Source organism: Lagenorhynchus albirostris, chromosome 15, assembly GCF_949774975.1.
Source record: "Lagenorhynchus albirostris chromosome 15, mLagAlb1.1, whole genome shotgun sequence".
In the NCBI taxonomy this organism is placed as follows: domain Eukaryota; kingdom Metazoa; phylum Chordata; class Mammalia; order Artiodactyla; family Delphinidae; genus Lagenorhynchus; species Lagenorhynchus albirostris.
This window is the reverse complement of record NC_083109.1, coordinates 46,514,684-46,541,003: the sequence shown is the minus strand read 5'-3', so window position 1 is coordinate 46,541,003 and position 26,320 is coordinate 46,514,684. Positions and strand designations below refer to the sequence as shown.

The following is a 26,320-nucleotide window of genomic DNA, read 5'->3' as shown; positions in this document are numbered from 1 at the left end:
TCGGCAGGACAGAATTCTAGCTGGTGTCACCCAGATAGGTGTGAAACGAAGGTAACGTTAGCTCTCCTAGGATGTGTGACAGATGCTCTTGGGAGCCCCGCAGACACTGGGTGGCACTGACCTTGGTATCCTGTCCCTGCTGCCTGATGTTTCCTAAATATTTGGTCTAAGATACAGTCAAAGAGAAGAGTTTTCAAGACCAGCAATTGGAATTCTATGGATGCCCTGAAAAAATAACTGACACCCTCCAAGTGTACAAGTTGACATGTCTCCAAGTTTCATTTTACAGGTTTTGAGTGGTACGCAGTGTGTTAGTTCAGTACGGGTGGCACCTGCGATGTGACAGTCCCCGGGGGGAAGCACGCAGTGTGCTGTGCAGAGTGTGGCTGCGAAAGGGACCCTGCAGAGACGACATCGGACCCTCGCGCACAGAGTAGCAGGACCCCAGCAGTCCTGCCAGACCCCAGAGAGGCTCTGAGCTCTTTCGTGCTTTGTGATAGTTTTTCTTAACTCCCCCAACTCCCCCCTCACCATGGCCATCCTATTTCCCACGTGGGTTTCCTTAGCAAACGCAGTCTCTTTCCGCGTCAGGTGACAGCTCCTCACCCTAACCGCCACAGTACTCCTGAATTCAGTGTCACTAGACCACCATCATATCTGGACAAAGGACATTTATCAACGACATGGACTGCTGTCTGTCCGGCCGCCGTTGTAAACTTGGATTGTCTGCTGACCTCACCAGCAAGGCAGGCATGGTGACCAGGGCCAGTTTCTAAGACGGATGCCGTCGGAGGAGGGACCACCGACAGATCTTAGGTGGGGCTCTCTGGAAGAAATCTGGGCTTCTCTGAAGCTGTACTGTACAGTCCATCAATGAAAATTTCACTCCTCCCCACCCTCCAAAATTATGTGGGATTGGAAACTTCAGGATAAATAACTGATCGTGATGTGCACTAGGCTTCTCTGTCTTACTTGATTTCTAGCCACTGTTAACGGCTCCTTCTTTACACGGTGATCGAGCTCTAGGGGCGCAGGAAGTTCTCGGGCAGTGTTGCTTCCTGGTGCTGGACTGGTATGTTTTCTGAGGGACCTTTAGACAATGCGATGATCTAGATTGCCTGTCTTCCCCCAATGCACCATGTGCTCCTGGAAGACGGCAATCGTGGGACATCTCTAGGTGGGTCTTCCTCCAGTGGAGGGGCTGGGCTTCCCAGGGCCCCGTGCTGCTGACCCTCTCCCCACGAAGGGGCTTCTCAATCCCCCTCCCCTGCAGCCCCTCGGCCCTGGTGATGCTGGGCGTACAGGCAGCCGATTGGTGGAAGCAAGCAAACAGATGGTGCGTCTGACAATGGAGGGCTTGTTTGTAATTGCTGATGAGGACAGCCTGCCCCTCTCCCGGTGTGTCCCCAGATGCAGCCCGGTGTGCTGTGCTGGACCAGACAGAATGTCTCAGGAACTGCCAATCCATGGGCGAGTTAAGGAGATGCAAACACAGAGGCAGTTGGGGGCTGCCGTAATTATTCCATGGGGCTCAAATGTCACTTGCCCTTGACAAACAGACAGTGCTACCAAAGGGCGGGGCCCCTGTGCGTGGCACAGAGGAGCAGGCTGTCAGCTTCCTGACGCCTCCTTGGGGGTCAGCAAGAGGTACCCACCACCCTGGGCAGTGGTGGAGACACCAGAAGAGACCACGGTGCTTGGAGCTGCGTGATGCCCAGGGGCATGGGAGACGCCAACCCTAATTATTTCATCAACCGGGTGCCTGGTATGTGCCAGGTACTGTTCTAGGCTCCAGGTGACAGCGGTGAACAGAGCAGATGAAACCCCTGCCTTTGAAAGCTTTGGTGGCAAAGTTAACGGCATGCCATCGGGGGGCAAAAATATCTTACTCTTTATTTGTATAAAGCGCAGATAGAAGTACAGAGAATATACAGGTAAACGGTATTTCTGTGGTGTTTCAGGGGAGGAGACAAATTAGGAAATAAAAATGTCTTAGAAGCCTCCCTGGTACGGCAGGAAGAATAAAAGGTGGAGGAACACTGACTGTACGGGTTAATATGTATCTTAAATTCAGAGTTTTCTTACACGTGAGTGGTGCTGGGAATCAAGGAGTCGGCCCCACTCACATCTGAGAGCAGCTGAACGAGACGCCCCTGGGGAGACCCTTTCAGGAGTAACGTGGATGCCAACGGGCCAACTGCCGTCACTCAGCGGCTCAGACACAGAGCGGGCGTCTGGAGACTCCAGAAGTTGCTTTTAGAGAAAGATGTCCTACTTCTTGGGCCTCGTGAGGCTCCTCTGACACCTGGATATCCACAAGGGTTTCAAGAGACACAGGAAACCACCGTCTCGGTTGCAGATTTGCTGTGCTCTATGCAGCTCTGTCGGAGGCTTTCCGAAAACCGGTGGGCCTTTCTGTGGCCTGTTTTCTCTGGCTGTACTCACCGGAGAGCAAAAGAGCAAGGATTTGCACCAGGCGTCTTATCTCTGAGGCAAGGCTGCCGTCCAGGACTGTCCCCCGGGATAACGCTGGGCAGGGTCAGAGAAGAAAAGTGGCTGCTATCCCTGGGTCCTTGTTACTCAGCCATCAGTGTGGGAAATGATGAGCTGGTTCAGGATAATTAGCGAAGGGAATGGTTTTCAGAGCTGCCATGGTGAGGGAGAGAAACAGTGGGCTGGGGTTCCAGCTTTAGGTGAGCACTAAATACCCTCCCAGCAGGAAGGCGGACTGAGCGGGAGATCAGAGAGCTGTCTGGGCTACTCAGACCCCTTGGAATGGCTCTGAGGACCAGGAACGGGGTAAGTCTACACACTCAATGCAGCACTGGCAACCCAAGGCCAGTGGGCACTAGCCAGCCTAATTACCATGGCCAAATGGCCCAAGGATGGCTTCCAGATTTTCCAACCCAGCAGAAGGGGCTGTGTCCTGGCCCCGGACCTGGCTCTGGGCTTGGCTTCTTTTTTGGTCGTTGGTCTGGCCCATCAACTTGGGTTCTGAAGCAGAAAGCTAGGGCAGCTGGACCGAGAGACAGACGGGCAGAGAAAGTGCGTGCACTGTGCCCGCCCACCTGTGCGGGGGCCTGGCCAGCGGGTGGAACGTTCTTGAAAACGCTTGTCTGGCATTTTTCTCTCCCCCTTCCATGACTATAATGTACATTTATGCATCTATGACTGAATTTAACTAAACAATGAAAATTAATGTCTTGTTAGGCCCTCGTGGAGAAAGATGCTTCCAGACCCTCCAGCTAGCTCACGGAGCGTGAACACGGAGATCTCCGTCTATCCCGGCCATGGAGAGACGGCTCATTTTACCAGACTGAATTCTGAACATCTCAAAATGGAAAAACAGTACAGAAATGTTGATAGCAGCAATATTCACAATAGCTAGAAAGTGGAAATAGCCCAAATGTCCACCACATGATGAATGGAACCGAAGTGTGGTCGGAATGGAATAGTATCTGGCAACAAAAACATGTAAAATACCGATACAGGCTACAACGCGGACGACCCTTGAGAACGTGCTAAGTGAAAGAAGCCAGTCAGTAAAGACCACGTATTGTCTGATTCCGTGTAAACGAAACGCCCACAATAGGCAGATCCAGACAGACAGAAAGTGGACTAGTGGTTGCTTAGGGCTGGGGGTAGGGGGAATGGGGATTGACTACTAGTGGGTTTATGTTTTTGTTTTTCAGGAGGGATAAAAAGGTTCTAAAATTAGATTGTGGTGATGGTTGCACAACTTTGTGAATATACTAAAAGCACTGAGTAGCATACTTTAAATGGATGAATTGTATGGTATGCACATTATATTTCAATAGCGTTGTTTTTCAAAAGTGACAAGAAAGAATAGAAGTTGGCCTGGGCACCACTACTGCCAGAGCCTTTCCAAGAGGGAAACGACAGAAGTGGCTCCAGGTTGCAGGGAGAAATCCCCCATGGGACCCAGGGGGCCGGGGGCAGCTGTGGGGTTCAGCTGGAGCCCCAGCCAGGGTCCTCCCGAGCCACGCCGCACGCCGCGAACCATCCTCAAAGCAGAGCAAACGGCGCTACCCCTCGGGTGACACACTGCTCTCCCTGCAAGGTTGTCTCCCAGCTTTATTCTAACTTCGTCTGTTTTATAAAAACTCAGGAGTGAGGGCTTCCCTGGTGGCGCAGTGGCTGAGAGTCCGCCTGCCGATGCAGGGGACGCGGGTTCGTGCCCCGGTCCGGGAAGATCCCACATGCCGCGGAGCGGCTGGGCCCGTGAGCCATGGCCGCTGAGCCTGCGCGTCCGGAGCCTGTGCTCCGCAACGGGAGAGGCCACAACAGTGAGAGGAACGCATACCGCAAAAAAAACCAACAACAACAACTCAGGAATGGCCTTGGGCGGTGAGGCGGGATTACACTGGGATTCTGTGTGCTGCTGGGCATTGTTTTTTAAATTTCCCAGTAATCAACAGCTCCAGGAAACACAGAATTTACGTCTGTGGTGACACGCGGGAGGACGGTGAGTTCTCCGTATTGCTCCGAGGAAGCAGTAAGGGTGCAGTGGGCTGTCTGGGTCCTACGGATAAAAGCTGTCCTTTGGTCTTCAGATGTGAAGGAAGCTGCTTTAGCCCACAGCTGTTTTCTACATGTGAAGTCTTCCTGCGCTGCCCACTTCTAACGTAGGAAATACTTTGGTTAGCTTTCAGTTGGATTTCTCAGTTGGATTTTTGTTGGATTTTTGATTTTGATTTTGATTTTGTTGGATTTGGTTTCAGTTGGATTTTTCAGTTGGATTTCTCAGTTATCAGTTTCTCAGTTAAGAGGGGGTGCATTTGCCACCTTACACCCTGTACAGACCATAAAGGCTCCGAGATCGTCCTTTCTGCCTGTGGGGAGGAACATTTTGCCTTTGCCTCTAAGGCAGGCCTCCTCCCTGCACCCTGCTTTTCACTTCTGTGAGCATGTTCCCCACAAGCAGGGGTCCTTTCGGGGTGGGTGATGAGTCTCGTTTGGGAGAAACTTAAGCCGTGACCCTGGCCTTGACACAACAAAACACCCAAGGCTGAGAACAGCTCCAAACTCTCGAAGGGCTCACTCTTACTCTGCTGAGGGCAGACGGTGGGAAGCATGGACAGGAAGGTGCAAATCCCCACGGGGATGTAAAGAATTACTGTCCATGGATTGTTCTAGAGACAATTTGTATCAGAAACGCCAGGGAAGCTCACCCCATGTCCCAGCCCTTCTGGGTAACTGGGAGTCATGTTAAGTCTCTCCAGACGATGGAGAGGTACCCACCGTGGTCCTTCATGCAAGCTCGTGGGTTCTGGTGTGAGTCTGGGGGTCTCTCTTGTGGGCCCACAGTGAAGGTCTGGGGAGAGCAGCTTTTGAACCACCCACGTTCACTCCTTAGTCACACATGAACCATGTGCCCGCCGCATGCCAGGTGATGGGCGTGCATTTTACCTGGCTGGCCTTCCGCCCACCCCTCCTGAGGAATACGCCCCGCAGAAGCCAGAGTGATCTTTTCAAACAAGAATCACAACATGTCACCCACTGCCTCACACCCCCAGGGAGCTGCCAGTCTCACCAGAGTGACAGCTGAGGTCTGTGCCTGGGTCGAGGGCCACTCTGACCATCTCCTGCTCTTCCAACCCCACCTCGCTGGGCTCCTCGCTGCTCCTCACATGGGCCTCAGGGCCTTTGCTCGTGCTGTTCCCTCTGCCCGGACTGCTTCCCCCAAATTCCAAATGGCTCCCTCTCCCTTGTCTCCCTCAAGGCTTCCCGCAAACGTCACCGTCTCGGGGAGGCCGCCGCTGCCACCCCATTTCAAGTGCACCCCACCCCTGTTTTATGTGTCCGTAGCACTCCTGGCCCTCCTTCGTGCTTTTCCTCCTTAGCACCCCTCACTATCCCCAATCTTTATGGAATGTGTGTGGAGGCCCCGGCCCCGTGGGGTTTGTGTGACGATCAAGCGGAACTGTCGCCCCATCTACTGAAGCTGCATCAAAGGTGTGCGGGTCCCGGGACCCAAGCTGGACCCGAGTATCTAAATATGGCCTCTAGCAAGTCACCAACTTTGGGTAATGGGATAGAGAGTAGAGTCAGCCTAGTGGCCTGAGAACCCTTATTTCTGGCTGCTTCCTTTCTTCAGTGGTGACCTCTATCCTCCGGGACCCTCGTCCCTGATGCTCCTGGGTCAGCAGACACCCCTGGTCAGGAGCGCCCGGCCTCAGAGAGCCGCATGTCACGCCCGATGTCACGGAGGGCCCTGGTGTTACGCGGCACCGGGCTGATCCCAGCCTGGGGGCGCAGCTAGGGAGCAGGGTCGCGGGGCTGGGAACACGTCAGCTGCAGCGTCTGCCCGGGCGCACTACTGCAGCCACGCAAGGCCGTGTGTGCTTCACGGTCCCGCCCAGGATCGGGGCCGCGGGGCAGAACCTTGCCAGAGGGTCCTGAAGACCCGGCGGCTTCCCTCACCCCCAGGTGACCACACGAATCAGTCGATCCCGCTCAGGAGGAGAGATGCTGGGTGGCCCGCGTGGGGGCCCAGGTAGGTGGAGCGTGTCCTGTGCAGCTGGGATTCATATTCTGGAAGCGGTCAGAGGATAGGGTTCTGCCTGTTCATTCTCAACACTCTCTGCACTGATGCTACGAGGTTTCTCAGGTGCTGAGAAACGAATTCTGGCCACGTCAATGCTGTCTGCTTCATGCAATCTTTTTTTTTTTTTAATTTTTTACAAAGTTGACTGGTATGTTCCCCATTTTTAAGGGACTTCCTTAAAGCCTTTCGAGGGACTTTATAAAGGCCAATGGGAAAAGAGGAACCAGTTTTTCTCTCTACTATGCCATTTAGAGGTTTATTTCCTGGTTATCATCATATATTCTTCAGGAAAAGGAGGGTATAAAATATTCTTCCTTTTTTTCTTCAGCTGTCTGCAACGTTACTGAGAGGTCCCATTTGGCCTCTGCCTTGGTTGTTGCTAAATAGAAATTCAGGCAAAACCATCGAGGCTTCCAGGAACCCACCCTGACGGCCGAGGCTGTCTGTGTTCCACCTGCTAGAACCTTCTGGAGGTGAGGGCCCCAGCCATGGCTCACAAGGCATGTGAACCTGTGGTGTCAGGAGCTCCAGACTCTTCCGAAACAATTTCTCAAGGTCATTTCAAATAAGCTTTAAGAGTCTTTTCCAAAAACTGACTGTGAGAAAAATTCTTGGTACCTGCCGACCATCTCCTGGCAACTGCTGTGTCTCCCCGGGGGCCGTATTTAACAGTGAGGCAGGAGGAGGGTGCCGTTCGCACTTAAAACCCTGCAAGGCTGAGAAACCAGGGCAAACCTAAAGCAGCCTTTCACAGAAAAAGCAGCAGCTTCAAGTTCTTCCAAAGGAACACATTAAATGTCATGTCGATACTCTGGAATGAATCGTCTCGGGTACCGCCTTTTCCCGGGAACCTGGGACCAGCCTCCGTGCCTGCCTGCCCAGGGCAGGAGGGTCCCCCCGCTGGCTCTGAAGGACTGGTTTCTTCCTCTCTGCATCTCATTCTCTTGTCCACCGGGCCTTCCAGTTCTCAGAGTCCCCATCTCAGCCAGCGTGGGAAACTTACAGGCTGACCAGCAGGACGCCGAGTGGGACAACTGACACACATCAGGCAAGTTTCCATTCGTTCCAGGCTCACGAAGCAGACGGCAAGGCCGGCTCAGGGAAATCTCAACAACTGACCCAAGCCACTGACTAAATGTCTTTTTTTTGATGAACCTTTGTGACATGTAGCTGTGGTTTGGAGCTAACTGATCTGCGCTTATTAATAAGTAGCCAATTTTGGTGATTCATGAGTGTCTGCTTTTCCCTAACAAGAGTTCAAGCTCCGGGAGGGAAGGGGAGAGACAGAGTGCAGGGTCTCCAGAGCCCTCTGTGCTCCCCTGAAACGCGCAGCAGAGTCCTGCTCAGGGGCGGCTGCGAGAGGGTGACATTGTTTTCTAACCGATCAACTGGAACAGATGTTTGTCTCATCTCTTGCTTCCCTCTTCCGGAGCTGACACCAGGGAGAGTAAAGGAGTTTTAGAGGAAAAAGGGATGAATAAGCACGAGGCAAAATGTGGTGCGAAACAGGGTAGTCGAACATTCTCTTTAAAACCCTCAATATCACGTAGGAAAGCATCCTAACCAGGTTTCAGTTATTCCAGCTGCGGTACCCAGTCTGTGCACTAACCAGGCTGCTGGCTGCCCTGTCTGCTCCACACCCGGAGAGCCCCTGCTGCCCTTCACTGGTCCACTTTCACTAGGAGACCAGGAGGGTCGGGGGGCGGAGAATGACAGCCGATACCAGGTGTTTGGTCTGGCTCCTGCATCAGGCGTCACACACATCTGTGGTCTAGAGACACCTGGACCCCTTAAAGCAACAGCCAGACTCCTTCCTGCCTGCATTTCTACTGCAATCCTGTTGCATATGACGTAAGAAAGAAACTTACGCATCATTCTTTAAAGAGATTACAGCCCATTATAGATAGAAGAAACACACACAAGACAAAGCCTGCCTTCCATGTGCTGAGAAAAATCAAGAAGTGAGCTAAGTTAAAGGGAGCTGGACCGAGGATGGAAGTATCACAGAACTGCCTTCATGCGGGACGGTGGTTCTCAGCACTGCTTAGTTTTTAAAAGCAAGTCCCCACCCATGCCCAGACCCAAAACTCCAAATCTCTGGTGGAGGGACCATCTGCATGGTATGGCTTCAAGGGCGACCCAGTGCACAGCTGAGCCAGCACCACCGGGTTCGGGTATGGGACTATGGGTTAAAACAATTCCCATGGATGCTTTACCATCTGTCCAAGAAGTTTCTAAAGAAGCGTCCTATGCACAGGGGTCAGGCTGAGCCGACGGGTGACGTGGGAGGGAGTGAGCGGCTGGGTCTCACAGCCCCTGCGGGGTGGTCGGTGGTTCTCAGGCCAGGTGGCAACGCGGCTCAGATACAGCCCAGCGAGCTGCGGGCAGAGCGGGTGGCCCCGAGCTCTTGTACGGACAGCAACATCAGAGAACTTGTATTTGGGGGACACTTGTGGATGGCCTGAGTATAGTTCTGGGCTGTCCTGCTCTGTAGCCGTGGCTCTGACGTCTGGGACCGTCCCCACAGGCGGGATGTTTGGCCAGCATCTCATGGGTAGTGGCCCCGTTTGCACGCCCCCCCCCCAAGAGACGGGCCAACGCAGGCGGAGGGGACTCCAGGACAAGAGGAGGAACCAGGAGGCACAAGTTCCATGTGGAAACAGGAGGGAAGAGGGCGGCACAGGACGGAGTGAGGAAAAACCCAGACTGGCGGGGTGGTGAGGGGACCGCCCAGGGGATGTCTGTGGAGGGCTCCTACGTGCCGGGCACTATCCTCAGCCCCTTACACACACTAACTTGCTGACCCTTACGAATGCCCTTCAGTTTGTATTATTGGGTACTATGTAGAAGGTACTGCTGTTAGACCCAGTTTACAGAATTGGACTACGGGCTGCAGAGCAACGTGAACTTGACCGAGGCCACAGGCTGGACAAAGGGACATCAGAGCCTGGCCTCTGATAGGACACATCCCCCTTGCAGCTGGGGAGGCTGGCTCCAGGCTGGAACTGGAAGGTTCTGGCCAGTGTTGAGCGTGGGGTCGGGGGACAGGAAGACAGTGGGATCTGAGGATGGAGCAAGGGCAGGCCAGCCCGCACTGTATCCAGCACCAAGGGAGGAAAATACAAACCCCGGGACACGAAGGGTGGCCCGAGGCTTGCTGACGGCTCCACATTCTCCCTCCACTCCAGTACTCGGGGCCTGGATCCTGCTGCGTTCCTAGCACCCCCAGAACGTTGAAGCCCCTCGCGGCCTTGGGACGGCCCCCTGGAGCCCTAGAGCTTGACCCCCCCGGGCACCTGGGAGCATCTGATGTGCGTCTGTTGACTGTATGAAGTCGGGGCATACTCTGGGCTTCAGTTCCCTGATCTGTCCTATGTGGTCGGTTAGAAGGATTCTGTAGCTACAGCTGCTAGGTGACCCCACAGACCTTCACGGTCCCACGGGCGTACTGGCCGACAGACGCAGAAACTGCCACCGCGACAGGAAGGAACAGAACCCACAGCATCACAGGGCATGCGCTGGGAGCCCCAGTTCCTGCGGTCCTGTCAGCGTCTTTCCCAAACCCCACTCTCATCTCATGAAGGCTTCCTGAAGGACCACAAAGAAGGAGAAATAGCTTTCCCCAGCAGGCTCGGTTCCAAAAGACACACTGAGACAGTGTTCGCTTCTCTCCTCCCAGAGAGGCTGCACGGGTTGTTTAAACTGAAAAACTCCCTTCTCACTGGCTGGTCAGGAGCTCTGTGACCAAGGTCACCAACAACTAGTGTTAGGTGACAAACTACCCAGGGCAGCGGGGGCCGAGGGAAGCGGTCACCCTCTGAGCCTGGGATGCTGTCCTGACACGCGTGCTGACCTCACAGAGAGGAGGAGAAGAGAGTGGAGGGGCTGACGCTGGTGCTCCGGGTCGTTCCTCATTGCTGGTGCAGCTTATCAGAATGTGAGGGGCTGGACGTGGGGTCTCCTGAAGCCCCTTCTAGCTCCACGGTCTACAATGCTCTTGGCTGGTTTCAGCAAATTTATGAGGAAGGCGAACACATAAGAAGTGCTATCCAGCAAAACCTTATTCAGACCACTTTTACAGGGAGGGTGGGAGAGAACGAGGGAGACATATCGAATGAATCTGTGAAGTGATCACCCTCACCGAACAGGGAAATCCTTTCCTCTTTGGGGGGTTAGAGTTAGTTCCACCTTGTGCTGTTTCTGCTGACTGACTTGATGGCTTACCGCCCAGCAAATGGCCGTGACGGGGTCACTGCAGAAGGGCTAGGACACCTGCCATTGGGGTTCTTAGCAAGTGAGAGCTGGGTACAGCTTCCTCCTCGAGGCAAAGCCTGGTGGGCTATCCGGCTGTGTAGCATCCACACGCCAGGTTCACTTTGGGGCCAATGTGTAACACATCTGCAGTCTCACGGGGACACTTACTGGCCACCAGAATGACCCAGCGATCCCAGGCAGGGTCCTCTGATAGCTTCTGCAAACTTAAAACAGTGACTTTGTCGTAGAAAAGAATGACAAGTCTTTTTCGTCAGGTAGGTGAGCACAGTAAGCTTTCCAGGAGTGCACCCTCCTGGGCGTGCAGATGCAAGTCTGCCGTCCTTGCACAGTAGCTGCAGCGGTGGCAGCAGCCTGACACCGACTCAGGCTAATCTGGTTTAAGCTCCAAGTATGACCTACATGAAAAGTGGCAGAGTCTGATGGGGCCTGGTGAGGAATTTCCTTCCACTTGCTCTAAATCCTGGAGCCTTTACAATCCAGCCTTTTGTGAAGGAGGAGTTGCTTCCGACCAGATCTGGAGAAATCAGATGTGTTTATGTAGGGCTAACAAATAAACAAAGATCTGTGCTCCCTCTGCTGGCTCTCGACAGCACCATTAAAGCAGAAAGCCATCTTCAGCAAACGCAGTCAATTCACGTTTCCGGAGAAGGACCCCTCATTTAACCTGGTGTTAGGCATTCTTTGAGAAAAACCCATCTTTGTCAACTTCTGAGCAAGGTACTTGAAAATGCTTACAATCAGACATCAAAGTACACATGCCAATAGTCCTGCACTCCCAAATTGCTAGCTGTGACTGTAATAGTGATTTGGGGATTCATTTATCAACAGACATAAGTGGATTCCTCCAAGACTTTAAGGTCCAGACACGATCTTTAAAGCAGCTCTGGAAAAAAAAATCTCAAGTCCACGCTCTTCTTTTTTTTTCTCCTTTAGTTTATAAGAGCAGCTTCCAAAAAGTAAAGATTTGTACTATTTATAGCCTTTCCGATAATGTCAAGCATTAGACTTGATTTTCCAAATCATTAGCATGCAGAAGAATGACCTCATGGTGAACAGATGCACTTGGCTATGAGCTGCAGTGATTACATCAGTCCCTCCCCTTCCAGTTAACCCTTTAAAGGCCTCGCTGCCACCCCCTTGCCTGCAAACATGCTTGAAAACACAAACTTAGTCTCTCACCCCCGTGTATGTGTGTGTGTGTGAAATGCACATATAAATACACGCATAAAACACAGATATGTACTTATATGTATGTGTGTGTGTGTGTGTGTGTGTGTGTGTGTGTTCACTGCAGCCCGTATTTTATCACTGGTCACCTTTTAGAAATTGCTGGTCAATAAGGAAGGAGTCAAAAGAGATGCAAACTACAGAGGTGGGTGGAAAGTCAGCTCAAATGCCTTTTACGCTCTGGGCGTTATCAACATGAGTAACGGGCAGAAGAGATACAGGGCAGGAGGTGTTTAAAATAACATTTTTCTGACTGGGAAAATAGTTGTTTTGAACCTCTTTTAATAAGCTGAGCACCCACCTGTTAGCCTAACAATAGAAGGTCCTACGTCTTGGTGTCGACAGTGAGTCCAGATGCCCCTCTGGGCTGCCCTGGGTGACAGGTGGCAGTGCTGAGGTAGGGGAGCCCGGGGAGCAGGGGAGGCATTTCCCAGGGTACAGTGTGGGCCGAACACAGTGTTCAGGCCACTGTCCCTGTGCTTGACCACAGGGCCCTGCTGCAAGGACACAAAGAAGATCTGAGCCCCGAGTTCCTCAGACTGTGCCTGTGAGCGGGGGCCTGAGGCCCTGCTCTGAAGACACCGCTGCTGAGATGGTGTGATCGGATCCTAAGAACGCTGTGGGAGCTTAAGCCGCTCAGGATCAATTTTTCCAGCTGGCTTGTCGCTTGGAAGAGCAGGCCTCACCTCAATTTCTTAGTTTAAGCTGCCTGGCTCATCTGGGTTTGACTGTACTTGTCCCAGGAAAATAAAACACAGTGAAAAATGTTTTCATCTGTCAAAGTGGTAACCGGCAGGGAATAGGGATTCCTCAAAAGCAAAACTGGTCTGAAAATGAGGATGTGGTTCTGAAAGTGGGCCTGTAAATGGGACAGAAATGTACCCCTCAGATTCCTGGGCAAACCAAGTTCATTTCTAGCTCTTTCCTGATGGGTGTCGTGGGCAGATACGCAAAGCGTTGAAAGAGAACATTAAGCCCAGACTTATAATCGCGCTCGTGGGCTGGTGCTGTATGCGTAGAAAATGTTATCACTCCACACAGAATACCCCGAACCCTGCGTGTTATGACATGTGACGCTGCTGTCAATAATTTGAAAAGAGGAAGGACTGGCTTGATATCTCATCTTTGGTCTCATGTTCCTTTCATACAGGTTCCCATGCCCACTCTTAACGAGCTGTCTGAACCTTTATCTGTTCAATGACATTCTTATAGCAGCCTGTCTCCAAACGGCAAGTCTTAAAAACCCCAAATCACTCCTAGAGGCTCACTTAAGATGTTGCCTACACATGGACTCATTTGAACTGCTTTAAATAATTATGAACTTCTGGGAAAGAGCAAATTAATTTACATAGAGACTAAAATATACATAGAAAATAAAGTTCCTCAATATTGGTTTCAATAACATCTTAATCAAGAGCCTTAAGAACATAACAGTTAAGAAGTGGAAACATCTAGTTATGACTTAATTTCTTTTAATTTTAAAAAACAAAAAGGCTTCTCGAGATTAAAAAAAAAATACGCTGCACTAAAAACTTCAGTCCCAAAAAAAAAAAAAAAAAAAAAAAAAAACTTCAGTCCCAGTACTTCATGAGGATGGGAAAAAGCTGAATGAGATCTTTAAAAAACTAGCTTTGCTGTAGATCCTTCATGTTCTCTCACCTATAAATTGAAGTGATTTTAAACCTCTAGCCAGACTGGGTATGAAATCTTCATTTCCCTTGAAACCGATTTTTGTTTTTTTTGGTTTTAGATAGAATGTTGGCAGAGTGTATAAAAGAATTCAATTCACAGCTGTTCTACTTTTTTAATGTAAGAAACATTAATCAAAGCTTTAAGTTATAAGCTTTTCTCATGTTGCTTAGTATTCCAGTTCAACAAAGATCAATAGAGGCCATCCCTGTGTTTCTGGACGCCTCGCCAGGGAAGCAGAGGCGTGATTATGTTAATCTCGCGGCTCCCGCACCTCCGTGGCCGCTTATCTCCCAGGCCTTCTGCCTGCTGCTCCTGGCTCCCCGTGCGGGGCCAGCCTCTCCCTCTTATCTCCCGACAAAGCTCGGGGAGGCCAGGACTGGAGCCAGCGATGCTCAACAATGATGCATGGCTGATTTTATTTGTAAGTGATTTATTTCACCGAATTTAATTTTTTTCACTTTGTGTGTAAGATATTTGTTAACAAGTCAGGATGGGAGAAGCCAGGCAGCGATCGGAGGCAACGGACACGGGGTAGAAATCTATTAGGCCCTCTAACAGTTGTGCCCGCCCTAGTGGAAGAGGAAGGAAGCCCCTCATCAAGGATTTCAACGTGCATTGACTCCATATCCTATTTGCTTTCTGAAAGGCAATTAATCTGTAATTACATACAGAAATTTACAAGTCATTCTACTCTTTGGGAAAAACCCCACAGTGATCATATCATCAGTTTAAGTACCAGCACATATTTTTTTTCTTTCCTAAATTGGAAATATAAAAAGAGTAAAACCTAGAAACACCATTTTTGAAAATTTCCACTGGCCTAATAAGTGAAAGTGATTGTGAGCCAGTGTCGGAGCAGGTCCACACCAGGTGCTGCTCTCGGCGGATGGTCCCGGGGACGCAGACCGCTCCAGAAAGCGAGCTCGTCGCGCTGCTGTCACCATGGCCAAGGGACACTGTCCTCTCATTGCTCCTGCGTTAATCCCTGACCCGAGCATCTCAGCAGCATAATCCCCATTAAGCATCAGTGGCAACGGCTTCAACGGCGAGGAACTCTTTTTTGACGAGTAAGCACTGATTCGGGCATCGCTCTCAAACAATCCACACCCCCAAGTGAACCGGAGCACATGACTGACAACAAGTGCATTAACCTTGCTGGATGCGGAGGTTAACAGAATGGCGGGAGAAAAGGACTGGCGAACAGCTTGGATACAAAACAAATCAGAATGAATGTCATCACTCCTTTTGATATTCATTAGTGGATTCAGGGGGAGAATGCGCTGCTTCGTAAATTTGAAAGCATTTATCTGTGAAAAACAGGTGTACATCTGCGGTTCGAGTGTTTGGAGGGCACGAGGGGAGAATAAAGCGGCCACTCACCGGTTCCGCTGACGGAGTAGCTGGAAGACGGGGAGAAGACCTGGGCTGTGAAATCCTCAAACGTCATGACTTCGCGATGGTTCTGGATTACTGCTTCGAGATACAGAGCTCTCTCCTCGTAGCTGCAGGAGTCGGTTAAGGAAACAAGTGCTCATGCAGAATGACACGCAGAACAGTGACAGCGTTCACTTTGTTTTAAATACAATCACGCATTTTTTACACTTGTGTGGGAAGAGGTACCTTGCAAGTGAACATCCTGTTGGAGAATTAAATATTAGTCATAATTCATGAGAACATTCCAATTTGGAGGCCTAAGTTTCCCTTAGATTTCAACTGCACCCAAACTAGTATCACTGAAAAAATATATAAACCAATAGTTCCAGAATCACAGCAAAAGGTCATCAACTGGATTGGAACAAACAAAAACAGAGACATTGGTAGCGGCCTCATCCCTTTCTATCCACAACCGTGGGACAGCGCTGGATCGCCCCTTCTTAGTTCTGTGCATGAAATGTTCTTCTCAGCCTACTGATAAAATGAATCGATACTCCAAGCAATAATTGCTGACACACACTTAAAAAATAAGACCACTGGGGAGAGGGAAGGCCAGGAAGGTATGCTCTGAAGGACACCAGAGCCTCAAGCCGAGATAAGCCACGAGCATTAGAAAATAAGGATAAGTGGGGAGAGTCTAGCAGGGAGTGCACAATGCAATATTAAAAAAGAAGACTATTGCCTTTTAATTAAAACTGCAGTCTGGAACACACACATTCAAATGTGTAATCAAAAACCAGTCACCAATAAAACTTAGAAGCGTAACACGCTGAAGCAACTTTCCAGCTGTCTTAATAGGACCCCTGCGTGTGGCAGCCTTTCACAGGGCAGAAAGCAAATCTTCCCCTTTTGTGTGTGGCTTCTGTTTCCTCGGAAGGTGAATCATGCCTCCCAATAACAGGATAACGTCAGGACAATCTGACAGCGGATGGCGGTGCCACATGTAGGGTTTTATGAATTAACACTCGGGGGAGTCGGCGTGATGTCGTACCCTGCCTTCCCGTGATCAACGCAAAAGTTAAGAGACACGTTTTAGTCTTTTGAAAATCGTGCTAATTCTCCAGGAACAGGGGGAATGCGGGTCACCGCCAGTTTATTATTTGCAGCTCCAGAAGGGCAAAAATAATTCTAGCCTTTCTCACCATATTTTAAAGCGCTCTTTTCAAAATGGCCTCTTTTAAAAATGTAAGTTGGGGAAAATTATGCCCTTCCAATAAGCTGTCGATAAGCATGTGCTTTAAAAGAGGAGAATATTTTTCTATTCTTTCGGCAGAGGATGCTCACGAGTTTCCTGGGATAGGCTCTTCCCCTCTTCCTTTAATTACATTCAGGGAAAGGTTTTCTCCCCGGGAGGAGACCAGAGACATTCTAGGGCTGGCTGTGCAAACGTGGTAGCCACGAGCCGTAGGTGCCTAGCTACACTGAAATTTAAATTAATAAATACAAAGAAATAGAAATTCGGTTCTTCTGTCCCACTCGTCGTATTTCAAGCATGCACAGCCACGTGTGGCCAGGGGCCACCGGCCTGCATTGTGCAGATACAGGACACGCCCATCGCTGGGGAAAGCTTTCCTGGGCTGCGCTATTCCAGAATTTCTCTGCAGGTTGGCTCTATGCAACTTTTAAAGAGGAACGTGAGTTTAAAGGTTCAAAAGTGGCCCCTCTGATGATATATGAAGGTTTACAGAGATGGTCACGGCATCCTGAGGCCTGGCTGCGTGAGCCTGCATGGCGGGCTGAACTCCGGGTGACTCGCCTTCCTGGACAGGCTGCCCAGGCCTGGAGGGACCCGCTAATGCCATTCACGTCTCATTATGAACACGCTTATTCTGCACAGCACTTGGCTGTCACTGAGTGCGGCCCTCCGAGCCGCTGGGCCGCGAACAGCAGGACGCTAGGCCTGGACGGCCGGCTGGCGGACAGGCACTGTGACACTGAACCGGCACGTGCGGGCCCAGCAGGGGCCAAGCCAGGCGTGACAAATTACTCAAAAAGCTGAGCTCAACTTACGGCTGAAGACCACCTGAGCCTGTGGCCCTGTCAGTGCCCTTTCCCGGCCCCCTCTCAGTGCAGCCTGCTCTCGGCCTCTGCAGGCCCGTCCTGCTGGGTCCCGAGGCCCCGCTGCGCCCAGACACCCACACACAGTGCTCGGACGTGAGGATGCGCTGGGCTGAAGACACGGCGGAGGCCACACATCTGGAGGGGCGGCCGCGACGCTGACCGAGCTCACCATCCACCACAACGGGACGCCGTGTACACCACCACCGACAGGACCCACAGGGTGGCCTGGCAGCCCCGTCCTGAGCGACACTCTCCTATTGTCCATAAATTTGTCCCTTGTCAAGGCTGAGAGATCTGGGCTCCTGAGGGCAAATCCAGCACTGGACTCTCGGGTTAATAATCCAGTTTTGAGATTCTCAGGTGCAGTAAATACTTATGGTCTGACTCCTCAATGGAGGTACCATGGGAGAGCACAGAAGGTGTGTGCAGAACAGGGTCCTCGAGGAAGGGTTGCTTCCTAGAAGCTTCCCTGGCTGTCATGTGGAGCAGACACTCCCCACCCCAGGCTGGGCTACGCTGTGCTGAACTGGGTGTCGTCTCTCAGACAAACATCTGTTAGGGAATGGGGTGAGACCCGGAGAGCATGACATGCGTTTGCACTCACAGCCCAAGCCAGGGCATGTAAACGCCATGACAAAGAGAAAACAAACATCACCCCAACTCTAGCACCATTTAGAAACAGCCAAGGAGCTCATGCCTGCCAAAATCTTTTTTTTTTTAAGTAGCTTTAAGAAAATGTAGCTCTGGGATCTTAACGGAATTTGTTAGTAGCACTACTAGTAAGGGCAACTAACCAGGAGCAGTGTCTTCCATCATTTTCTTACCTAACATCCTTAGGGCTTCAATGCTGGTTGCTTTCTATTCAAAAAGGCATTTATAATTTAGACATCAAAGGCTTTATAACGTTCGTCTCTTCATGCGTAAGACATGTTAAGACGTGAACTGATGGGCTTCCCCGGTGGCGCAGTGGTTGAGAGTCCGCCTGCCGACGCAGGGGACACGGGTTCGTGCCCCGGTCCGGGAAGATCCCACATGCCGTGGAGCGGCTGGGCCCGTGAGCCATGGCCCGTGAGCCTGTGCTCCGCAACGGGAGAGGCCACAACAGTGAGAGGCCCGCATACCGCAAAAACAAACAAACAAAAACAAAACAAGACATGAACTGAATGCTGAAGTAATGCCAGGCAGTGGATGATTAGTGACCTCTGACCAGAAGCAGGTGGCTACGGAGGCACCTGGTCACACATCCAATACCTGTTTCAATACGAGCCTTTGCTCTTCTGCTGTCAGCAAGTCCACTAACAAATGTGAAACTTATATTCTGTCCTGAATTATTACCTCATTAAATACCACACACAGTACTTTTTAAAGAGAAAATGTCCCCTTGATTCCTCAATTCAGAGAACATTCAAATTACTAACTAGAAATCCATCTCGGTTTCCGGATATTTTTGGGTTTTTTAATGACCTACTCTGTCTACTCAATATTCCTCCACTTGAATAAAGAGGCCATATGTCTTCACTGGTTACATTTTCCCCCAAACCTCCAAGAGAACTTTCCTGAACCCTCAAGATAAACTCTGCTGGGCTGCAAAAGCCTGAGAATCCAAAGCCAAGCCCCCAAATTTATTCTGATTAGTTTTGTTTTAATTTTTAGCAATGACAGTAGCAGCACGACAGTGAGAAAGGAGCTTGCTCTTCGCAGGAGGATGGGCTGGAGCTTGAACCCCACCCGCCAACTCCTCCCCAGTCCCCAGCCTCGGCTGCCTTCTGTGTACGGTGGGGACGCTGACGTCAGCTCTCGGGGCTGTGGGAAGATTAGATAGATTGGATAGAATCATCGGAGGAAGCATTGACCAAGTCCCAGCACACAAGAGAAGCACCATAAATGTGGATTGCCTGTTCCCCCTCATCCCCAATGTGGGTTTATGAGTTTGTCTTCCAGAAAGAACATGGTGGTTAAATGAGGGGGTCTTCTGCGTCAGGCTTTAGGCGACAGCCTCCTTTATGCTAGACCCACATGAGCTGGGGTGAGTCCTGTGGTCTCCATGTTACTGATCAAGAATGGATGCCCAAAGAGCTCAAGTGATTTCTCTAGAGTCACAGTCACTCAGGGGTGCAACTGGGACTAGAACTCGGGTCTTCTAACTTTACTGCTTTCAGCTAATATCGTAAATTCTAAAACACATAAATTCTAAGTTCATGATCTTATGCAAGGTTGGGAATTAAACTCCAAGTGAGAATAAATCAACTGATTTAAATATATATGGGCATAGAAGTCAACCTATAACTGAAACTTGAGTATATAGGTTTAAGCTGCATTGATATCCACAGACCATGCTGACTTTATACATTCATAAAAATAACAATTACTTCAGTTTTTGGCTTATTCAAAGCCAAAAAGTTATCTGGGAATAAATCTTGGGATAACTCCATTTTTTTTTTTTTTTAAATTCAAGGAGTAAAGAGAACTGTTTGAAAGAGGTTATGTTGCAGATTGTATTTTTTTCCAAACCTTGAAACCCTTCTTGCCTGGACCTTCTCTGTACTTCCCAAGAGTGGACAGGGCCGTGGAGGAGGGGGCCTCTGGACACCCACTGATAAATGCAGCTGCATGGTGGAATACTATACAGCACTGAAAATAAACTACAGGTCTGTGTATTAGCATGAATGAAACTCAAAACAACATTCAATGAAAAAAGCAAGTTACTGAAGAACACACATGGTGAAACTCTATTTACATAAAATTTAAAAACAGGCAGGGCTTCCCTGGTGGCGCAGTGGTTGGGAGTCCGCCTGCTGATGTGGGGGACACGGGTTTGTGTCCCGGTCCGGGAGGACCCCACATGCCGCAGAGCGGCTGGGCCCGCGGGCCATGGCCGCTGAGCCTGCGCGTCCGGAGCCTGTGCTCCGCAGCAGGAGAGGCCACAGCGGTGAGAGGCCCGCGTACCGCAAAAAACCCCACAAAAACCCAAAAAAACCAAAAAACAGGCAAAGTGAAACATATTGCTGAGGGATGCACACATACGCAGTGAAACTCTAACCAGCGTTATCTCAGGGGTGGGGGTGGAGGTGGCACATGGGAACACAACGGTTGGTGCACATGAGGGGGTAAATATTACATGTTTTCTAGTATGTATAAAACAGTTCATAATAAAAATAAGCATCTGGTGACAATGGAATATAGCACAAATCAAGTGGATCCTTTCTTACCCTCTGAAAGGACAGAATGAGCTTCTTTAAGCCAAAGGGGCGGGGGGATAGGGAAGGTATGTTGGTTGTTAGGGATAATGATGGTAGAAAAGTCCATTTGATTCAGACACGGGGAAAGCAGAAAACAGCCAGTGCCATTTTTAGTTTTTTTAATATTAGCTAAAAATATCAGCTATTTTTGTTGTTGTTGTTCTTTGGCTGCAGTGCGTGGCTTGAGGGATCTCAGTTCCCTGACCAGGGACTGAACCCGGGCCATGGCAGTGAAAGTCCAGAATCCTAACCATTAGGCCACCAGGGCCTAGCTATTTTTATTAGTTCCAGAAATAGGCCAAAATATTAGAGCTCAAAATTTTCAGAATGTCATGGAGAACTTTGACAGGTGGGATTTAAAGAGCTTGCGTCAAACATGGATACACACACCATTCAGGGGGCTGGGGGTACGACTGCAAAACAAATACATTTTCCTACAGAAATTCTTTGCTAGAATTGCTATGCACCAAGGATGACAGAATGGGCTGAACTAGAGAGTGGTCAAAATCTTACAGATATCCGTGGACCCATGCGTATGATTTCTGCGTACTATCTCGCTCTGTTTCGAAAACCTGATCTCGAGTGACTTTGCCCTTTCCAAAAAGCAAGTCCACCTTCACACAAGTGTTCACCTATTCAAGAAATGAGTACTGAGCGCCCACGTGAGCCCGGTGATGGGCACGCAACTGGGAGAAGGTCAGAGATGCTGTCCCCGCCCTCCCCAAGCCTGCGTTCCAGCAGGGACAAGCCTGCAGGCTAAGGCCCACTGTCCTCACGTTAGTGCCAGGTAGGACATAGCGACAAGAGGGGCAGGCTCTCTGAAGAGGTGGCAGGGAAGGGGTTAACCACCGTGAGGGCCGGGAGCGGGGATGATAAGAGCATCTCTGGCACCAGGAATCAGGAGCTGGAAGCGGGGCGTTTCAGGGGAAGGAGGCGGGAGACACAGGGCAGCAGGAAGGGCGGAAGGTGCAGCTGAAAGGCTTGGTTGGGTCACTGGAGGCCTGCATGGTCAGAGGCACGGGAGCAGTAGTGTCTTCCCAAGGTGTTTTGCTCACCCTTAGAAGATCTGCCAGCACTGAGGCAAGTCCAGAGCACCCTCAAGGTTTGTAGAGGCTGAGGCTGACTTGCATCTCTATGTTCAAGCAACGCGCTTCTACAGACGTCTCAATATTTTAGACTTATTCTTCGCCTAATTTCAGAAGTGAATGACATATATATGGTCAGGTTGGTGGATGTCCCTGACTTGGAAGGAAGAGGGTGTTAGGCAGAGGCAGGGGAGGAAGTAGCCTAACCAGGTGACCGCGGGAGGAAGAGGTACAGGTGAGAGAGTGGACACTCCTCACACGAGGACAGACCCCGGGCTCACAGAAACCCGGGGAGAAGGAGATTACTTAGGACAGCTGTGGGTGCAGGAAAGCGTCCCTGAATATATCCACAGATATACTTTAAACCTAGGACGATGATGAGCCCACAGTGGCAGGCTCTGAGCTCTGAGAAGGAACGGCTAAGGATAGTTTACAAAACTAGGAAATGAATGAGCTGATGTCTTCCGCTGGGCCCACGACCAGGAGCTTCTGGAATAGATGCAGAGGATGATAATAACACATTTTCATTTCTCAGGTGATGTTTTGAATATTGACCAAAGGATAAAGCTTTAAAATGCTACTGGTCTTAGGTATGACAGCAAAAGCACAAGCAACCAAAATACAAATAGGAAAATTAGACTTTATCAAAATAAAAACTTCTGTGCTTCAAAGGACTCTGAAAACTGAGTGAAGACACAACCCACAGAATGACAGAATGTATTTGCAAATCGTTTACCCGATAGGCATCTCATATTCAGAATATATAAAAATACTTATAACTCAATAATAAAATACAGCACAATTAAATAGATATTTCTCCAAAGAAGATATCTACATGACCGACAAACACATGTAAAGGTGCTCAGCACCCTTTAGTCATGGGGGCAACGGAAATCAAACCACAGTGAGATAGCACCTCACACCTACTGGGATGGTTATGATCAAAAGGACAAGAATGAACAAGTGTTGGTGAGGGTGCGGAGACACTGGAGGGACAGTAGAAGGGTGCAGCCACTGTAGAAAAGTTTGGAAGTTTCCCATCAAGTTACACATATGATCCAGGAAATCCACTTCCAGGAATGTACCCAAGAGAACTGAAAACGTACCTTCACACAAAAATGTGGACACAAACGTTCACAATAGTATTATTCGTGATAGCCCCTAAGTGGAAACAGCCCAACTGTCCATAAACTGACGACAATGTAATCTTGTTCGTATATTCATAAAAAAGGAATAAAATACTGAACATGCTACAACGTGAGTGAAACTTGAGAAGGGAACTATGCTACGCGAAAGAAGCCAGATACACAAGGCCTCGCACTGTGTGAACCCGTTCCTATAAATGTCCAGAATAAGAAAACCCACAGACAGAAAAGAAATCAGCGATTGCCAGGGACTGGGGGGAGAGGGGATGAGGTGACTCCTGATGGGGATGGGGGCGCAAAAATGCTCTGGAATCGGGCAATCTGGTGAAGACACTAAAAACCACTGAATTTTAGGGTATGTGAATTATACCTCAATGAAAAACTGTCCCCCCAAGTGCCTCTGAGTACACGGTACATGCGATGCATTGTGGGGAAGGTCTTCTGATAAAAAGGTCCTCACTGACCACAATGCAGAACAAGTGGAAAGGTGGCCTGGCCATGCTAAAAGGTGGCGTTTATTCACGGAAGATCCCTGAACCGTGTGCCAGGGGTTCTTCTAGGAGTTGGAGAGACCAGGATCAAAAAGAGGCAGTGTTGTCCCTCACGGTACCCACAGCTTATCTGAAAAGACAGCCACAAACTCATCACTTGCCAGGCGGGCAGGACCTGCATAGGGCACAGGGACCCAGCGGGTGGAGGGGCTCCCTGAGGGCCTGTGGTGATGGGAGGAGCGCAGGGTCTCTAGCCCCTGGGAGAACCACCGCTGGAGGTTCTGCAACAGCAGCCAGGTCTACTCTGTACTTGAGAGGTCATGGGGCTGGGCGGGGTGGTGGGGATGGAACAAGGGGAGGGACGTGTATGGAAGGGCCCAGAGGAAGGGCGACTAGTCAGAAAGAGCGAGGAGATGTGGGCCTCTGGAGAGCAGAGGTGGAGGGGAATGGAGGTGCTGTGGACCACAGGATGCTCTGGTGGGCGTGGGGACACTCGTTCTGGCCAGACCGCGGGGCCGTGGCTTATGTGCAGATGCTGATGCAGACGATGGAGAGGGGACGGGAGTGTGCAGGGCCTGAAGGTGTCGGGGGAGCAGTGCTGGGGAAGAGGCTCGGCCGAGGCCTGGGCTGTGGATGAACGGCCCCGAGTCACGGGCTTGGAGCCGGTCCTGGAGGAGACCAGGGGAGGACGCACGCTGGGAACTCCCTCCTCCCCACTTCGGAGTGGGGGCAGAAGCCCGTGGAGGAGGGAACAAGACAACGGGAGAGGGAGGGCAGGAGCCTGGGGCCATGTGTGTCTGGAGGGAGGGGCCTCCGCTCATGTCTCCAGTCTGCTCCCTTAACCTCTTCCCTGGTAGCTGCCACCCGGAGGGAGGGATGCTCCACAGGTGGGCTGGGCTGGCATTTGATAATCCGAAATAAATGGATGAAATTCCATAATAAATCAAGACAGGAGCAGGTGCCAGGTACAGCCTAAAGCCATACATCATTTTTACGAAGATTTTGTTTGTCTTTCAAATATAATGCAAATTGAAATTCTAGGACTCTTTAAGACCCCAAATAAATGAATCATTCAAAGTAAATGTCACAGCCTGGAAACGGATAAAGAGGACGACTTCACTGAACAATGTAGCTGAAGAGATAGATGTTTGGGAAAAGGAAATTAAACACATAAGATATTAGATTAGGTTTCAGACCCTAATGGTACACTCCTGGAGAGGAAACAGTGCACCACTGCTAAGAAAGGAGAAAAGACACATTTAACCAAGTTTAAGAATAATTCTGAGGAAATGACCAGAGTAAATGGAAATGGGGAAAAATAGATTTTCTTCAGGCTATTAAATTACAGACTTTTGGAGAAGGTCTGCTCTCATAGGCGTAGGGAAAGGAAGGTCTTGCTCTTAGGATGGGAGGTGCTCCGAGGGTGCGAGGGACTGATGTACAGTTTGATTAGGAATGTTCACATCAGCTCTTCGCAGGGACCGATGTGGGAGGAGCACACCCTCAGTCACGCGCTTTCCATTTCCATCCTCCCTGGCGCCCTGTGTGTCTCACCTTCCGTAAATCACCAGGCAAGAAAGGGCCCTGTGACACCGTCCCTCCAAGCCTCACCTCAGTAAAAACGTAAGTGATGAGAAAAACAGGCGTTTGGCCTCTTTCCCATCTAGAGGCTGCACTGTCGAGTGAATGAGCAGAGACAGCAGAGACCCCGCTGGCTGCTTCGCTGATGAAACGACCCAAAAAGTGACTGATCAGTATGGACCACAGTCGGCCAGGCGGATGCCAATAACTTGGTTTCTGGGTGGAAGGGACTCGGTGTCACCTGAACTGTTTCTCTTTCACAGGTTCTCACTCATCCCAGAAATACGGTGTGTTAGGAGCTAACAAATGTGCTCTCAACGTCAGTTACAGAAATGACCACTGCTGACAATTTGTTGGCATTTAATATCCACGAAGTTACAACCAAATGGAAAACAATTAGAAATGCGGAACTGTCTCTGTCTTAGACTCTCTTTGCGGCAAGGAATAAAAAGGGTCAACAATTAAATAGCAGTACACGTGGATTTTAAACTCTATCATCGCTGACTGTAAGGGACAAGTTATTAAATAATATATGTGAGGGCTTCCCTGGTGGCACAGTGGTTGGGAATCCACCTGCCGATGCAGGGGACACGGGTTCGTGCCCCAGTCCGGGAAGATCCCACATGCCGCGGAGCGGCTGGGCCCGTGAGCCATGGCCGCTGAGCCTGCGCATCTGGAGCCTGTGCTCCGCAACAGGAGAGGCCACAACAGTGAGAGGCCCGAGTACCGCAAAGAAAAAAAAAAATGTGACAGTTATTATTTAGTGCAACGTAATTTGAACTAAATCATCCAATATTTAGTCCTCAACCACTGTCACTATGGAGAAGAAAGCCAGCTCCATGTGACCTATGGCTTGGTTTCTATCTGGGTTGATTCTAAAAGTAAAATGGATTCATGATGATACACGATAGATAAGAGAACAAAACCAAAAAGGACAAAAAAAGTCTTCTGTGGCAGATGTTCTGGTTATAATTTTCTTGAAATGTTCTCAACTGTAGTCCATCACCAACCCACTGGGCCTAGATGCAGTTAGGGTGGGCTCAGGCAGAATTAAATTCTGCAGTCCCAAGTATTTGCACCAAGCTCTGTACAGATTTTCTTGAGTTTTCATTTCCAAAAACAATTTTGAGGAAATACTCCTTTTTATGATGTTTAAAAACTTCGAGCTGTATTTAAAAACGATAAGTAAGACTGTATCTGAAAACAGAAAATAGTATTTCTATATTTCTGTGAAATAATTATAGCTTAATGGCATCTGAGTTTTCCAGGAAGATACTCATCTTAATACCAAATTATCAAATGACAAGAAGTAACTCCAAGAAAAGTTAGGGGTTTACCAAATGCAAGCGACCTGGAAACTGAGGACAGCAGCGCCTGTGAAGGGGGCAAACTGGCCTCCCGGGGCCCATCCAGACTCAGTTCTAGTGGGTAAAACAGGGCGTCACTCACAGCACACCTGAACCACAGCAGCTGACCTGTGCCTGAAACTCAATACACCCACAGACTTATCACTTAGAGGGAA

At 50.0% G+C, this 26,320-nt stretch overlaps 1 protein-coding gene across 6 annotated transcripts in view; it reads right to left on the bottom strand.

Moving 5' to 3' along the window:
* RALGAPA2 (Ral GTPase activating protein catalytic subunit alpha 2) overlaps positions 1 to 26,320 on the bottom strand; it is a 281,841-nt gene that overhangs the window by 6,350 nt on the left and 249,171 nt on the right. For all 6 annotated transcript variants that reach the window (XR_009535079.1, XR_009535080.1, XR_009535078.1 and 3 more), the window contains one exon: positions 15,143 to 15,264. Coding sequence is in view for 3 of the 6 variants with exons in the window: in XM_060122391.1 (XP_059978374.1) it covers positions 15,143 to 15,264 (122 nt within the window). In the remaining 3 variants the exon portion in view is untranslated. The remainder of the gene's footprint in view (positions 1 to 15,142; positions 15,265 to 26,320) is intronic.